This window comes from Heterodontus francisci, chromosome 18 (genome assembly GCF_036365525.1).
Source record: "Heterodontus francisci isolate sHetFra1 chromosome 18, sHetFra1.hap1, whole genome shotgun sequence".
NCBI lineage: Eukaryota > Metazoa > Chordata > Chondrichthyes > Heterodontiformes > Heterodontidae > Heterodontus > Heterodontus francisci.
Window position 1 is genome coordinate 72,052,999 of NC_090388.1, and position 18,355 is coordinate 72,071,353.

Sequence of the window (18,355 nt, forward strand, 5' to 3'; positions counted from 1 at the left end):
TAGTTACTAAAAAGAACTAATGTGATAGCTGGATAAATGTGTCATGTTGCATGTTACTGATCAAGGAAGACCTCTGGTTCAGCCCTTGGTGTGTGCTAAGTTACTTCTCCGTTGGAGTGATGAAGGCAGAACACTACAGTTAGCCTGAGCTGAGAAGGGGTCAAGATTCCTGCTCCTGATCACTGTTCAGTGATGCCTGCTAAAAAGCATATGCACATGCCAGCTGAGTATAGGATTTGGCTTGGCTACAGTAACCCCATGAACACATACAAGCATAAGAATTAGGAGCAGGAGTAGCCACTCGACCCTTTGAGCCTGCTCCACCATTCAATAAGTTCATGGCTGAACTGATTACTTCACATTTCCACCTACCTCCGATAACCTTTCACCCCCTTGCTTATCAAGGATCTTATCTACCTCTGCCTTAAAAATATTCAAAGACTCTGCTTCCACCGCCTTTTCGAGAAAGAGAATTCTAAAGACTCACGACCCTCAGAGAAAAAATGTCTCTTCATCTCTGTCTTAAATGGGCGACCCTTTATTTTTACACGATGATCCCTAGTTCTAGATTCTCCCACAAGGGGAAACATCCTTTCCACATCCACCCTGTCAAAACCCCTCACGATCTTATGTTTCAATCAAGTCACCTCCTACTCTTATAAATTCCAGCAGATACAAGCCTAATCTGTCCAATCTTTCCTCGTAAGACAGCTCGCCCATTCCAGGTATTCGTCTAGTAAACCTTCTCTGTGTTGCCTGCAACGCATTTACATCCTTCCTTAAATAAGGAGACCAGTACTATACACAGTACTCCACATGTGGTTTCACCAATGCCCTGTGTAGCTGAAGCATAACCTCCCTACTTTTGTATTCAATTCCCCTCGCTATAAACGATAACATTCTATTAGATTTGCTAATTACATGCTGTACCTGCATACTAACCTTTTGCGCTTCATGCACTCGGACACCCAGATCCCTCTGCATCTCAGAGCTCTGCAATCTCTCACCATTTAGATAACGTGCTTTTATATGCTTCCTGCCAAAGTGGACAATTTCACACTTTCCCAAATTATACTCCATTTGCCAGGTCTTTGCCCACTCACTTAACCTATCTATATCTCTTTGTAGCCCCCTTATGTCCTCTTCACTAGTTGCTTTCCTACCTATCTTTGTGTCATCAGCAAATCTAGCAACCATACCTTCGGTCCCTTCATCTAAGTCATTTATATAAATTGTAAAAAGTTAAGGCCCCAGCACACATCCATGTGGCACACCACTAGTTGCATCTTGCCAACCAGAAAATGACCCATTTATGCCTACTCTCTGTTTCCTGTCAGCTAGCCAATCTTCTATCCATGCCAATATGTTACCCTCTACACATGAGCTTTTATTTTCCGCAATAACCTTTGATGTGGCACCTTATCAAATGTCTTCTGGAAATCTAAGCACAGTGCATCCAATACAATACATCTCACTGTCCAGCCTTGCAAGTGAAGAGTGCCTGGTAGGGTGAAGTACTGCAGGGCTGTCACTATAAGTGAAAATTTCCTTTAAACTTTTTTTAAAAATTAACTTTTAGGTTGAGAGTACTCGAAGTTGTACGACATGCGTACAACTCTGGTTTGGTCACAACTTGAGGATTGTCTCTAATTCTGGGCACCACATGCTTTAGAAAGGATGTGAAGGCTTTAGAGAAGGTGCAAAAAAGGTTTACAAAAATGGGTCCAGAGATGAGGCACTTGACCTACATTTATAGCTTGGACAAGCTGGGGATGTTTTCCTTCGAGAAAGAATGTTGAGAGGAGATTTGATAGTGGTGCTCAAAATCATGAGGGGTCGAGACAAAGTAGATAAAGAAAAACTGTTCCTATTGACAGAAGGGTTGAGAACCACGAGACACCAATTTAAGATGATTGGCAAAAGAATCAACAGCAACATGATAGCAATTTTAGGCAGCAAGTGATTCGGATCTGGAAGGCACTACCTGAGACTGTGGTGGAGGTTGATACAATTGGGGCTTTCAAAAGGGAATTGGATAAGCCCTTAGAGAAAATTTGCAGGGTTATGGGGAAAGTTTGGGAGAGCGGGACTAACTGAGTTGCTGTTGCAGAGAGCTGCCATGGACAAGACAGGCCAAATGGCCTCCTTCTCTGCTGAAACCATTCTATGGAGCAAGATCTCATCCAAATTATTTTCAACTATTTTTTAATTTTAGAGACTTTTGCCTCACAAATATGGACAGATGATTTACAGCATCTTGCTTATACTTGGACAGCTGTATAATATTCCAACCTTAAAGGGTCAAGCTAGATTAAACATAATTCTACCTTAGCAACAGAATACTGCTGTCATTTATAAACTACCATATCCTATTTTAAAAAAAATTATTCTCAGGATATGGGCAATGCTGGCAAAGCTACATTTATTGTCTAGCCCTAATGATTGCCTAAAGGTGATAATGGTGTCATCTTGAACTGCTTGTACTAATAGTGTTCCAACTTGGCAAAGGTTGTGCTGTTTTATGTTAGAGGAAAGTAAGGCCACTTTTTCTTGTTGGAGGTAGGACAATGGTTACCTGCCTTTATCTGTGCCAACCTAGTAGTTCCTGCTTTAGGCTGACGTGGGCTGCTTCATTGTTGGATAAGTTGTGAATGGAGCTGAATGCTGCAAAATAATTTTGTAACGGTCTATTATGATGGAAGGAACGTTATTGATGAAGCAGTTCAAGATGGTTGGGCCAAGACCACTTGAAGTCTTAGGGCTGCAATGATTGGCTGCTAACAACCATGTGTCAGGTTCCGTTTTGTCAGGTTTGGCTGCAGCCACTGGAGGGTTTTCCCTTGACCCTAGTACACTCAGTTCTGCCAGGTCTGTTTCTACCATACTCAGTAAAATGTTGCTTTAATGTTGAGTGCTCTTGTATTCCTGTCTTGATCAAGGCTGTATAAGCAAGGGGGTGAAAGGTTATGGGGGTTGGCGGGAATGTGGAGTTGAAGTTACAATCCGATCAGCCATAATCTTAATGAATGGCGGACCAGGCACTGGGGTCGAGTGGCCTACTCCTGCTCAGATTCGTATGTTCTTACTTTTGAAGTGTACGAAGTGTTGTAATGCAACTAATTTTCACACAGAAAAGTTATAATGACCTCATGGTCTATATTTTTTCTTGATGTTGGTTGAGAGATAAATATTGGCCAGGACACTAGGGCGAACTTCAGTAGCTCCTTCCACCATTTTTGCTGATAATTAAGAGGAGGCTGATGGGGCAGTAATTGACCATGTAGATTTGTGGATAGAATATACTGATGCAATTGCCCACATTATTTGGTGGATGCCAGTGTCATTGCATTGGAATACCTAGGCTTGGGGGTTGGTTAGTCTTGGTGATTTTTTTTACTCATTCTTGGGTTAAGCATTGCTGGCAAGATCAGCATTTATTGCCCATCTTTAATTGCCCTTGAGAAGGTGGTGGTGAGCCACTGTCTTGAACTGCTGCAGTCCATGTGTTGTAGGTACACCCACAGTGCTTTTTTCTGTCGCAGTTTGATGCAACTAAGTGGCTTGCTGTTCCATTTCAGAGGGCAGTAGGGCAAGTCATGTTGCTTTGGATCTGGAATCACGTGTAGCCCAGACCAGGTGAGGATGGCAGATTTCTTCCCCGAAGGACATTAGTGAAATAGATGGGTTTTTACAAAAATTCAGTATTCATTATCATTATTAATGAGACTAGCATTTTATTCCAGATTTATTAATTGAATTTTATGTTCTCCCAGCTGCCATGGTGGGTTTTGAACTCCATTCTCCTGACTATTAGTCTGGGCCTGTGGATCCCTAGTCCAGTAGCAGTACCATAATGCTACCATCTCTCTAAACACTACAACTGACATATTGTTAGTCTGATCCACTGAACTTTATTGTTTAGCATGCGGAGAATCTTGTGTTGTAGTTTCTTTAGGTTGCAGCTATGTACAGAAGTATGCCGATGTTGCTCCTTCTACAATCCCCATTAAACCATGGTTGATCTCCTGGCTTAATGGTGATGGAGGAATGAGGGATATGCAGGGCCATGGCGGTTGCAGATTGTGGCGGTATAGAATGCTGCTGTTCATAAGTGCACAATTTTGAACTGCTCGGTCTGTTAGCTTGTCCAGCTCAATGTGATGGTAGCACCACACTACCCAGTGAAGAGTGTCCTCACTGCCTTCATTAGAACTATGCAGTGGTGACTCCTATCAATGCTAGCATGTCAGCCAGGTCTGTGGTAAGTAGATTGGTAAGGACAAGGTTAACTAGGTTACTGTAGGATCCCTCACCTCCTGGTGGGTGTCTAGTCTGGTTGTTGTGTCCTTTAGGACTCAGCTTGGTCAATGGTAGTAGTACTGAGTTGCTCTTGATGAAAATTGTGGGCGGCACAGTGGCGCAGTGGTCAGCACCGCAGCCTCACAGCTCCAGTGACCCGGGTTCAATTCTGGGTACTGCCTGTGTTGAGTTTGCAAGTTCTCCCTGTGTCTGCGTGGGTTTCCTCCGGGTGCTCTGGTTTCCTCCCACATGCCAAAGACTTGCAGGTTGATAGGTAAATTGGCCATTATAAAATTACCCGTAGTATAGGTAGGTGGTAGGGAAATATAGGGACAGGTGGGGATGTGGTAGGGACATGGGATTATTGTAGGATTAGTATAAAATGGGTGGTTGATGGTCGGCACAGACTCGGTGGGGCCGAAGGGCCTGTTTCAGTGCTGCATCTCTAAACTAAAACGAAACTAAAATTGTAATCCCCAACCTAAAGTACATTCTGTTCTCTTCCATCATGCTTCTACTGAGTGGTGTATGACATTGATACATCAACTGGGGAGGGGGGGTGTATTTGAGAATCAGTAAGTGGTTTCCTTGACCTTGTTTGATTTGAACCCATGATACTTCATGGGGTCTATGCTGAGGATTCCTAGGACCATGCCTACCATCCTGCTGGTGAGACACAACATACCCAAGGATGGTGATGGAGGAGACCAGGGTGTGGTTGATCATTATGTGGGACTGAAGACACATATAGGCCAGACTGGGCAGAGATAGCAGGTTCACTTCTCTGAAGAGTATTGGTAAGCCAGCAGCTGCTGTTCCCCTTTGTTCTGCTGCTAGTCCATAAATTACCAGGTTTATTGACTTCACGATCATAGCTTGCCATAGTGGGATTTGAAATTGCAACCCCTGGGTCCTTGGTAGTGTAATGGTTAAGGTATTAGACAAGCAATCCAGAAAATTTGAATTGGAAAGTGTCTATGTAGGATGAGGTATTTTAAAAAATAAATAACATCAGTATCCTAATAATATCTTCACACTTGTTCTCAACAGCAAGCAAAAATTGAGGAGGAAGAACTTAGACGTAAACAGACTGCTGGTGATGCAAGTGAATGTTCAACATCTGAACTGTCGAAGCGTCCAAGAATAAAAAAGAGTGCATATTTCAGTGATGAAGAGGAGTTGAGTGATTAGATATTGGTTAATGCAACAATGAGTACAAATGTATTTAAATGGAGAACTGGTGTTAAAAATAAAATTCCAGATTATTTAGACTACAGTTCGAGGCTCCCATGAAGCACTGACAACCATTGCAAATATGTGGACTGGATATTTTGATAGTTTATGTAATATTTGAACTTTTCTTTTTAAATGCATCGTAATTTACTCCAAATCAAGTCCTCCACACAGTGGAGGGACTGTGATGATACATGCAGACAGCTTTCAACTCTAACTTACTGCACTACTCTTTTTGCACAGCAAGAGCTTATGAACAGGCCTGTTTTTGCCTGTTGTAGCCATAGTTAACTACTGATAGCTTTCATGGGTCATGGACTGAAGTTCAGCTCATTATCGCCACAAACATGGAAGCATTAATTACAAGCCTGTGCAAAATTGTTTTCACCCCCTTGGGAAATATTCTTTACATTCTAAGTATGTAAACAAAGCAAAATCGTTTCAGCCATATCATTAGAATAAATGGAAGGGGGAATTAATTTGCATTCAAAATCACGGTTCAAATGTTTTAAAAATATGCAAGAGGATATTGTTTAGTTGTCATACCTATTAGATTCTGTGATGTATCAGTCAATGATTTTCCATTGGTTCTACTGGCATTAGGAGTGAAAAACAAGTACTCTCAAAAATTAAGTTGGGGATGGTAAAGTAATGTCTTAGCTCTTCCCTTGTTCCAGAAATGTGAACAGTTCATTCTCACTCTTATATAATTATCATTGACTATAAACTCGGAGGTCATTGTAATTTCCCTTCAATGTATCAAAATGTCATGAATTAAGTTTTTATGAAAATTGTTTCATCCTTTTAAAGTTTTGGCCTTAATTTTCCAGTTCAATTACTGGATTGGATCTATAAACTGTTAGTGGTTATTTATATTGCTGAAAATTATAGCATGTCATATTACACATTTGGTCCAACTATCTATATGAAAGCAAAAACAAAATACTCCATAAATCTGAAATAAAACAGAAAATGCTGGAAATACTCAGCAGGTCAGGCAGCATCTGTGGAGAGAGAAACAGAGTTTCAGGTCAGTGACATTTTGTTAGAATGGTATATGAAAGTTTTGAGCCCATACATCACAATTTCAAGTGTCAAACTTTTTTTTTTTAGCAAGAATGGCAGTTATTCCATGATGTTTTACCCTGATCTGGAGATGGAAAGTTGCAAACAACTTCAACCTGCAAGTCTTTGGCATGTGGGAGGAAACCGGAGCACCCGGAGGAAACCCAAGTTAAGTAATACCTTGATTTTTAAAATACTCATTCTTGTTTTAAATCCCTCCATGGCTTCACCTCTCCCTACTTTTGCAATCTTCTCCAGCTGCACAACCCTCTGAGATATCTGTGCTCATCCAATTCTGGTCTTTTGAGCATCCCAATTTTAATTGCTCTACCGCTATTGGTCATACCTTCAACTGCCCAGGTCCGAAGCACTGGAATTCCCTTCCTAAACATCTCCGCCTCTCTACTTCTCTTTCCTCCTTCAAGGAAAGAGAAGTAGAGAGGCGGAGATGTTTAGGAAGGGAATTCCAGTGCTTCGGACCTGGGCAGTTGAAGGTATGACCAATAGCGGTAGAGCAATTAAAATTGGGATGCTCAAAAGACCAGAATTGGATGAGCACAGATATCTCAGAGGGTTGTGCAGCTGGAGAAGATTGCAAAAGTAGGGAGAGGTGAAGCCATGGAGGGATTTAAAACAAGAATGAGTATTTTAAAAATCAAGGTATTACTTAACTTGGGTTTCCTCCGGGTGCTCCGGTTTCCTCCCACATGCCAAAGACTTGCAGGTTGATAGGTTAATTGGCCATTATAAATTGCCCCTAGTATAGGTAGGTGGTAGGGAAATATATAGGGACAGGTGGGGATGTGGTAGGAATATGGGATTAGTGTAGGATTAGTATAAATGGGTGGTTGATGGTCGGCACAGACTCGGTGGGCCGAAGGGCCTGTTTCAGTGCTGTATCTCTAAACTAAACTAAACTAAACTAAACTTCTAATCTGGATTTTTTCCCCTACCATTCATTGAACACTGACCTCTGGCTGCACCTCTTCGTGGACTTAACACAGTGATGTTCAAATTACAGCATGTTGGCCATTTGCAACCTATAAGCCCTGATAACTTTGCCCACAAATCCTCTATTTGTACATGCATTTCTTACTTGCTTGTTTATGCTGTTTTAATTTCATGGGTCTGGTAGTTTAGAAAGGGCTCTTGCTACTATTATCTCATTTGGTGAATAAATACAAAATTAGGATACCGACAGCCATTTGTATCTGCTGCTTGAGATATATGCAAATTAATGGCAATAGTAATTCAACCTTTTTCAGATGCCTGCAAAGCTCTAAGTTATGTATCTAAGCAGCCCAAAAAGATAGAAAGTTTGACCCTCCTGCCTTAAAGGGATAGAACTGCTTAAGCACAGCTCCATTTTAGCAGCGAAATAATATATTGTAGGTTACAGGTGTTAATGCTTCTGTGTTTCTGTCATTGTAAAGCAGTGCATCGTCCGATTTGCCATGAGATCTGCTGTGGAAGATCAGCTAGTTCATGTAAATAAAAAAAAAATTGAACTGGTAATGGACTTTCTATTGTTTTGACTCCGTTTGAGTGATATGATTAGTCTAATTTTTTTAAAATTCATTCAGGGATGTGGACGTCTCTGGCTAGGCCAGCATTTATTGCCCACCCCTAATTGTGCCATGTGATCATAAAATGTGAACTATGATTGGTGGTGGCCAACCCCCCAATTGTCGCTGCTAAGTATGTACTTAGCATAGTCCGATAAGCTGCAAGATTTAGTATCTGGTGGTCTGAGTGTTCTTGGGCCTAACTCTGCACTCTGCTCCCAGGCCCCAGTACTTATAAACCCTGGACTCAATCTCCCCAGTCCGTCTTTGCTTCTATTTGAGCACCTTTACCAAATTCTACTGACTTATTTCAGCTTCACTTTTAACTTGCACTTGGAGTCCTGCACAAAATCTATTTTAATTTTGTTGGGATTTTTTTTCTGAGGTCCAGAAGCAATTGAGAGATGCCTTAAAAAAATAAAGCTAACTCAGAATAGATACATATTTGGTCATTCACTCCTGGGCAAGGCCATATGAGAGTCCAATACCTTAACCACACAGAGCTAATTAGGAATCTAGATCTGGCTGCCTACATTTCTGATTCATGCATTTAAAAAAAGTAATAGACACCATTGTTGAGCATGTGATCATAATACTCACGCACGTGTTGTATGCATGCGTACTTTTACTTTTTTGTGCAATCCAGTATGGAATTCAAAAGAAACTTCTTTATATAAAGAGTGGTGAGAATGTGGAACTCACTATCATAGGGAATGGTAGCAACAAATAGTATAGATGCATTTAAGGGGAAACTAGACAAAAATATGAGGGAGAAGGGAATAGAGGGATAGTGATGGATTTAGATGAGAAAAGATGGGAGGAGGCTTGAGTAGAACATAAAAGCCAGCATGAACTGGTTTGGCTGAATGGCCTGCTTTTGTTCTCTATACCCTATGTAATTTGTTGGTAAAATACTCAGACAAAAACCAGAGTTCAAATATTCTTTTGAGAGCGCTTTACTTCCTTGGTAGTAGCTGTTTTGCACAGTAAATATACATTTACCTGTACTGTGAGTGTAGGTATGGCATCTTCTAATATTTGTGCATATGACACAATCTGTGTCAAAGTAGCTACACCTCTGTCTAGTCAGAAATTTCTATTGGACAACTCTGGCCTAGACAGTCTGATCCTGTCGTTACCTTACCATCATGGTCCTCACTGAGATTAGCTATCACAATACAGATCAGGGAAACCTGAGACCTTCATGGTCTGATTCATTCACTCCTACGCCCAACTAACGTACTTACACTATATTATTTACAGCACAAAAACTGGCCAATCGGCCCAACAAGTCCATGCAGGTGTTTATGCTCTACACAGGCCTCCTCCCACCTTTCTTCATCTAACTCCATCAACATATACTATTCCTTTTCCCTTGTGTTTATCTAGCTTCCTCTTAAATGCATCTATGCTAGTCGCCTAAACTGTTTTGTGGCAGCAAGTTCTGCATTCTAACCACTCTGTGGGTAAAGACATTTCTCCTGAATTCCCAACTGGTTTTATTAGTCACTATCTTATATTTATGGCCCCCTAGTTCTGGTCTCCCCTGCAAGTGAAAATATCTTTCCCTGTCTTCTCTATCAAACCCTTTAATCTTAAAGACTTCTGTCAGATCACCCTTCAGTTCCTCTTCTACAACAACTACTTAAATTTATATAACACATATAGTAAAATGTCCCAGGGCACTTAACGAGCAATACCGATTTTAAAAAAAAACACTGAGCCACATGAGATGTCGGGACAGATGACCAAACATTTGATAGAATTAGGTTTTAAGGAGCATCTTCAAAGATGAGGGGGCTTTAGGAAGTGAATTCCAGAGCTTGGGGCCAAGGCAAATGAAAAGATGGCTGTTGATGCAGCAATTAAAATCGTGGATGCACAAGAGGCCAGCATTAGACAAGCAAAGAGATCTCGAAGACTTGTAGGGCTGGAGGTGACTATGCAGATAGGGAGGCATGAGACCATGGAGGGGTTTGAAAACAAGTGTGAGGATTTTAAAATTGAGATGTCAAACCAGGAGCTAGTGAAGGTCAGCAAGCACAGGGATGATGGGTGAATAAGATTTGAAACAAGTTACAGGCAGCAGAGTTTTAGATGAGCACAAGTTTAAGTAGGGTAGACGACATGAGTACATCGGATTAGCCAAGTCTGAAGGTAACAAAGGCATGATTGAGGATTTCAACAGCAGATGATATGAGGCAGGGTCAGAGTCAAGTGATGTTATTCAGGTGGCAATGAACAGTCTTGGTGATAGAGCAGATATGTGGTCGTAAACTCAAATCGGGGTCAAAGATTGCGATTCCGAGAGAACAGATCAGTATAATCTCTCGGTTCCAGTATTATAGTCAATCATTTTGCACCTTCTCCATTATCTGTATCCTTTTTATAATATGGAGACCAGAAACGTTCACGGTGCTCCTCAAGTGTGGTGTAAATAACTTCTCTGCTTTTCACTTATATCCCTTTAGAAATGAATTCCAGTGTTTTGTTTGCTTTTTTAATGGCCTTATTAATCTGCATCAATAATTTGTGATTTGTGTATCTGTATTCCTGAATCCTTCTGCTCCACCACCCCATTTAGGCACTTATTCTTCAAGGAGTAGGTGACCACCTTATTCTTCCTACTAGAACGTACTACCTCAAACTTATCTATGTTGAAGTTAACGTGCCAGTTAAATGCCCATTTTCCCATTCTTCAAGTTTATTAATTATCTTCCTAAATTTTGTCACAATCCTCCTCTGTCTCAACCATCTTTCCCCCACCCGCCCAAAATTTGGTGTCATGCACAAATTTTGAAATTGTATTTGATCCCCCAGTCTGAATTGTTTATGTAAATGGTGAACAATACTGGTCCCAGTACCAATGCTTGTGGAACACCACTTTCCATCATTTGCCAGTTTGAATAACTGCCTTGAACCCCTATTGTCTTTTCTGTTTTGTAGTCAGCTTGCTATCTATTCTGCTACCTGTCCCCTGACTCCTTTTGTTCTGACTTTAGTCATGATTCTGCTATGCAGTACCTTATCAAAGGCTTTTGGAAATTCCAAATATATTGCATCTGTTGCATTACCCTTGTCTACCTTTTATGTTACTACAAAGAATTCAAAAAGGTTGGTTAAGCATGACCTTTCCTTTTGAAATCTGTGCTTTTATTTCTTCAGTTTTTAGATGTTTTTCTATTGGATCTTTGAGTAAGGATTCCATTATCTATCCTACCACAAATATTAAGCTAATTAGTCTATAGTTCCCCGGACTTGTTCAAGCTCCCTGTTTAAATATAGGATTCACATTAGCTGTCTGCCAGTCCTCTACTACTATTGCCTTTTCTGATGAATTTTTAAATATGTATGTAATAGTACCTCTGCTATCTCTTCCCTATATTCTAATATGCACAGATGCAATCCATTGGGACCAGGTGTTTTATCTTTTTGTTTGATTAGTTTATCAATTATCTCCCCTTTTTATCGTAAATGTCTTTTGGATTTCTTCTAATGTCATCCCTGCAATGCTGGTATCCCTGGTAAATACTGATGCAAAGTAATTGTTGAATATTTCTGTCATTTAGCTGTCATTACTTGTGAGTTTAACATGCATACTTCTTAGTACTCTATTGCTATCCTGATTTTCTTTTCATTTACATGTCAATATTTTTTTTGATGTTCCTTAATTTAATTTAGTTTCTCTTTGCCTTTCTAATTGTATTTTTGACTTCTTTTGAAACCTTTTGGTATTCCCTTTTGTCATCCTTTCCTTTGTTATCTATATATTTAGTGTATGCCTTTTTCTTTAGTTTCAATTTTGCCCTTATTTCTTCTTTCATCTATGGTGTGTCATTATTGGCTAATTTTATTTAGTGGGATATATTTCTCCGGGACTCCATTTATCACCATTTTAAATGTTTTCCAATGCTGTTCTATTTCGTTGTTAGTTTTTCCAGTTTATTTTTCCTAGTTCAATTCACATCCTTTAAAATCAACTTTTTCTGCCAATTTATTACTTTGGTCTTTGTCTAACTTATGCCTTCAACCTTTATCTTAAGTCTTATTATGTTGTGATTGCTATTGCCTAGATGGTCCCCAAAAGCTTACTTTTCTTATCTATTCTGGTTCATTCGCCATTACTAGATCCAATAGTGTTCTCTCTTTCTTGGGCTTTTTACATACTGAGAGTCCTATACACATTGCAGAGGCTCTATTCCCCTGTACCTCTTTCCCTTCCTCTGGGAGTAAATAAAATCTCGCATGATTATTGTGTCTTTTACTCATTTCACATCCATTTAAATACTTCTTCCTCCACCTTGTTTTCACAAAGAGGTGGCCTGTCGTATACTCTTAATGTGATTGATCCCTTGTCTTTATTTCAATTCATTTAGATGTTGTTTCTATCCTTCTGTTAGTTATGTCCCTTTGTCTACTGCTATTACCTCTAATTCATACTGCTACTCCAGCCCCCTTCCTTCATTAGCCTTTCTGTTTACTTTATAGCCTGCAATATTTAGTTGCCAGTCTTGTTCTTTATGTAGACATGTTTCCATTATCCCTCATACATCTGGTTTAAATGTTGCATTTTTTTTAAAAGAAAAAATAGGCTTTTCCAATTCTTGCTAATGTATTGATACATTGATCTCTGTAAACTTGACAGGACAGCCTGTCAATCAGCTGCATGCCAATCTATTGGTCACAAGTTTTAATTTTACTGTTGGGGAAAAATATACATCTGAGCAGAAGAACTGAATCTTCAGTGATGTCATGAAGATGCAAACTGCCAGCTGCCATATTGCTCTAGGCATAAAACACTGATTAATCATGTTGTACAGCAGGTAAGCTACTAATTGTTCTATTCCAGGATTGCTGTCTGAAAACCAGGATCCCTATCTCAAAACTCATGCAAATTGATAAAAGTGTGAGATACAATGTATTAGTGAGAGTGCTCCACATACAGCTTTCAAATATGTAGACACAAAAGCCAAGAAAATGATCTCCGACGCAATAGTTGCAGACCTGCAAAATCCGAATACTCTTTGCAAATCACAGACTCATTCTGGATTAGTCGACAGGATTACTTTCTTTAATGATCACCAACCCCCTATTTAGCAATCAGTTCTAATGTCTTAAATATTTCATTTGTATGCTTGTATTTTTCAGGTTTCTCCATTGATTCCGTGTGTCCAACTCCATTTCACTTCTCTTTCTCCTTTTTCAAAAATTATTGCATTCTCAGACTTTGATCTGGATTGCTGGGGGATTTCACTTAGACTTCTCATACTTAAGATTGCTAAATACCAATTTGTGTTTGCATGTTGCCAGCAATGCATTTGGAAATGTACCCTTCACAAGTCCTGTGGATCACCATTGACATTTCCATTTTTCCTGGTTTGGAGTGGTCTCCCGGAAAGTGTCATCAGCAGGGACGGTCTTGCATGAGGGACTTAATGTACAGGATAAACAAGTAGGTGCTGGAATTTCTGGCCAAATTTTCATGTTGTTTTCTGTGTTCTCTGCACTGTCAGGTCTCTTTGGTGACATTACTCCTTTGTTGCAATGTCTTTGTGCTTTTTTTTTAACAAGAGAACATCAATATCAGTCACAAAGTCTGCAGCTTTATCTCTATGAATTTATATATGAGAAATACCTTAACTGGGAAGACATTCAGTACTTTTCAAAAATAAAAGCCAAAAATGTGAATATATGTAATTAGTTAAGACATTTGCCATTGCTGTGTCATGGCACCACAAAACTGAAGGAACAATCTGGTCATCAACCTGAACTCTGTTTCTCTCTTTACAGATGCTGCCAGATCTGCTGAGTATTTCCAGAATTTTCTGTTTTTATTATATTAAATATTGTGATTTTTTCTTTTGTATTTTGGTTCTGTCTATCATATTTCCTGTAAATAAATCTACAGTAGTAATTTAGCTTTTATAAATTGTTTTAATGTGTGATATTTTCTGGCATCCTTTGACAGGAAATGTCTTTGACACCCTACATATTCTCCCATGACCAGTTCGCTATGATCAAGTTAATTGTTAGACCTGGACTATGCTATGCTAACCCAAATACACCCGAGAATAAACATGCAGTTTTTCGTTCAGAAGATTTGGCCTATTTGTGGAAACTGATGTCAAGCCACGTATCTACAAAAGGTAATGGAGGAAAAAAACTCATCCTGTCATTTGTAACTATATAACCAATGTCAGTGACTGGTATATAAAATGAGGGATTAAGTATTGATTTAAGGTGGTTATTCTGCAACTGTATCAAGCACTGTTCAGGCCACACCTAAGTAATTTATGCAGTGTTGGAATCCTCACAACAGTAAAAAGGAAGACTTGCATTTATATAGTGCCTTTCACTACCTCAGTACGTTCTAAAGTGCTTTATAGCTAATTAAGTACTTTTGAACTGTAGTCACTGTTGTAATATAGGGAACATTACTGTGGTTCAGCGAATTAGCCAGTGACTAGCCATACAAAACAGGAAAGTTCCAGGTTCAATAAGTGTTTGAGTTGCTTTAACCTAGGTTAGCGATAATACTGTGATTGGCCTCAGTATTCCTGTGTTAGGAGGGGTGAAATTTGCCTTCTGTTTCAGCAGCACATATCATTCAGTGATCTCTTCCTTGAAGTGTAATTTTATGGACAAATTGGGCTTGTCTTTGAGTCGCACTTTGGTCAGATAGCACACTGTTCAACGTTGTAGTTCACAAGCAAAATTCTATTGACCCTTTTTATGGCTTCATATGCTTGTCCTCAGTTCTTACTCTGTACTAAACACCTCTTCACCATTGCCGGTCAGGCAATGCCTCTTTACAAAAAAAAACTCATCCTTGTTTCAAATGCCTCCATGGTCTCACCCGTCCCACTGTACAAACCTCCAAGATTTCTGTGCTGCTTCAATTTTAGCCTGTTACGCATCCCAGATTTTTGTCACTGCACCATTGGCGGCTATGCTTTCAGCTGACTGGGCCCAAAGTTCAGGAATTGCCTCCCTAAACCTCTCTGCCTCTCTCACTTCAAGATACTCCTTAAATCATAGCTCTTCAATCCAGCTTTTTGTCACGTCCTAAAATTGCCTTATGTGGTTCAGTGTCAATTTTTTTTGATTATGCTCTTGTGAAGCACATTGGGACATTTTACTATGTTAAAAATTTTGTATAAATGAAAGTTGTATGGGCTGATGGACTACAAGGCTTAAATTACAAAGGGAGATTAGGCAAACTAGGGTTGTATTACTTGGAATTTAGAAGGTTAAGGGATGGTTTGATCGAAGTTTTCAAGATATTAAGGAGAGTTGAGAGGGTTGATGAAGAGAAGCTATTTCAGCTGGTTGGGGAGTTTAGGACTAGGCAGCATAGTCTAAAAATTAGAGCCTAGCCTTTCAGAAGTGAAGTTAGGAATCATTCCTACATTCAATGGGCGGTAGAAGTTTGAAACTCTCTTCCGTAAATGTTAGTTGATGCTCGGTCAAGGACTAGTTTTGATCCCTTGAAAAGATCAGAGAGGAATTTTCCAGTTTTGGTTTTTTTGCCTCTCCTAGGTAATTGGTTGCAGGAGGGTGGGGAGTAGTTGGTGAGGAGAAAGTGTCTACTCATGGTCGAGGTGTAAGCTTGATGGATCAGCTGGCCTTTTCCTGCCAGTCATTGTCACATGTTTGTAAATAGTCTCTAACACCTATATCTATATTCAAAATCTTGCATATTGCAAACATTTCCTTTAAATGTCACCATTGCTTCCTGCAACACTTTCTCATCACAATTTGTTACTAATACCCAATCTGTTATAAACCTATGTAATCTCTGGACTCACCACAAACCATGGGAGATCAATCCGTATTGCAAACAAAAAAATGATCTCTGGTACATGGTTGAAGATATCCAACAAAAGTAGTCACCAAATTTAAAACTGTTCAAAGCATTTGACAAACTAGTGACAAAGACAGTAAGTGAAACAATTAATACAAAATGTTGACAAAATCCCATTAACACGATATTTATACACACAAAGCAAAATAATACAGATGCTGGAAATGTGAAATAAAATCAGAAGATTGGAAACACTCAGCAGGTCAGCCAGTATTTGCAGGGAGGAATGAAGTCGGGGACGTCGACAGCGGACCTGAAAGAAGTGGGGAGTGAAGTCAAAGCTATAAAAGAAAGAGCAGGGCTCGAGGCCCTTCACTAACCTGAAGTCGGGACGTTGGCAGAGGACCTGAAAGGAGTGGGGAGTGAAGTCAAAGCTACAAAAGAAAGAGCGGGGCTCGAGGGCCTTCACTAACCTGAAGTCGGGGACGTCGGCAGAGGACCTGAAAGGAGTGGGGAGTGAAGTCAAAGCTATAAAAGAAAGAGCGGGGCTCGAGGCCCTTTGTTAACCTGAAGTCGGGGATGTCGGCAGCAGGCTCTCTGACTGTTTCTGCGCGCGCTCTATTTGGATTTAGTAAAAAAAAAAGTGACACCACTGTAATTCTGTGCAGTGATTGGTCGGTGGGCGGCAGCAGTTAAAACTGTAATTGGGGTTAAAAAAAAAAGGTTCCTTTTAAATTAAAGCCCTAGGATAGATATTTGTAAATTTTTAGTATTTACTGGCTATACTAGTGCTGTTTTCACGGAGTGAGACGGTAAGTTAAGTGTGGGTATTTTCATTGGCTGGGGGCGGTGGAAGGTGCTCTTTGGTCTTTTTCTTTCTCAGCCTCAAAGGTACAGGAGATAACTGAGCGGCTACAAAGTATTCTGGAGGGTGAGGGTGTACAACCAGAGGTCGTGGTCCACGTTGGTACCAATGACATAGGTAGAAATAGGGATGAGTCCCTGCAAAAAGAATTTAGGAAGCTAGGCAGCAGATTAAAAAGTGGACCTCAAAGGTTGTAATCTCTGGGTTTCTTCCGGTGCCACGGGCTAGTGAGTATATGAATAGGAGGTTAGAGCAGATGAATGCATGGTTGGGGAGATGGTGCAGGAGGGAGGGCTTTAGATTCTTGGATCACTGGGTCTGTTTCTGTCGAAGGTGGGATCTGTATAAGATGGACGGATTGCACCTGAACGAGAACGGGACCGGCATCCTTGCTGGGAGGTTTGCTAGTGCTGTTGGGGAGGGTTTAAACTAATTTGGCAGGGGGATGGGATACAGATTGGATGCACAGTACGGGGTGTTGTACAATCAAATATTAATTGAAGCTTAGTCAGTCCAGAGGACAGAGTAAATGTAGACCTGTTAAGGCTCAGGCAGATAATGCAAGGCTGGATTGTATCTATTTTAATGCAAGGAGTCTTACTAGTAAGGCAGATGAATTGAGGGCGTTGATTAACACATGGGAATATGATATTATTGCTATTACTGAGACATGGTTGAGGGAAGGGCAGGACTGGCAGCTTAGTATTCCAGGGTATAGAATCTTCAGACGTGATAGGGAAGTGGGTACAAGAGGAGGTGGCATTGCACTGTTGATCAAGGAGTCAATTACTGCAGTAAGGAGGGATGATATCCTAGAAGGTTCTTCTAATGAGGCCATATGGATAGAACTTAAAAACAAAAAGGGGGCAGTCACTTGGCTGGGAGTGTACTACAGGCCTCCAAACAGTCAGGGAGAGATAGAGGAGCAGATATGTAGGCAAATCTCAGAGAGGTGTTAAAATAATAGGGTAATAATAGTAGGGGATTTCAACTTACCCTATATTAGAGGGGATAGTATTGGTGCAAAAAGCTTAAAGGGGGCGGAATTCTTCAAGTGTATTCAGGAGAGCTTTTTGAGCCAGCACGTAGAGAGTCCTACAAGAGGAGGGGCGTTACTGGACTTAATCCTAGGGAATGAAGCCGGACAAGTGGTAGAAGTGGCAGTGGGGGAGCATTTCGGAGATAGTGACCATAACTCTAAAATTTAAGATTGTTATGGAAAAGGACATAGAGGGACTGGAAATAAGAGTACTGAATTGGGGGAAGGCAGATTTCAATATGATAAAACAGGATCTGGCCAAAGTGAACTGGGAGCAGCTTCTTACAGGAAAGTCTACATCAGACCAGTGGGAGTCATTTAGAAGGGAAATTGTGAGGGTTCAGGTGCAGCATGTTCCTGTAAAGGTGAAGAACAGGACCAACAGGTCAAGGGAACCCTGGATGTCAAGGGATATGGAGGATTGGATAAGCGAAAAAAAAGGTGGCGTATGGCAGATTCAGAGTGCTGAAAACAGCGGAGGCCCT

At 40.4% G+C, this 18,355-nt stretch overlaps 2 protein-coding genes across 2 annotated transcripts in view; both read left to right on the forward strand.

Moving 5' to 3' along the window:
• The window catches only part of LOC137379358 (zinc finger CCHC-type and RNA-binding motif-containing protein 1-like), a 68,367-nt gene extending 61,618 nt beyond the window's left edge, over window positions 1–6,749 (forward strand). The window contains exon 6 of the mRNA XM_068050064.1: window positions 5,350–6,749. Coding sequence (XP_067906165.1) covers window positions 5,350–5,490 — 141 coding nt within the window. The 3' untranslated portion in view covers window positions 5,491–6,749. The remainder of the gene's footprint in view (window positions 1–5,349) is intronic.
• A 513-nt stretch (window positions 6,750–7,262) lies between these two features.
• yaf2 (YY1 associated factor 2) overlaps window positions 7,263–18,355 on the forward strand; it is a 180,725-nt gene continuing 169,632 nt past the window's right edge. The window contains exons 1-2 of the mRNA XM_068050982.1: window positions 7,263–13,614; window positions 14,131–14,308. The gene's annotated coding sequence lies outside the window, so the exon portion shown is untranslated. The remainder of the gene's footprint in view (window positions 13,615–14,130; window positions 14,309–18,355) is intronic.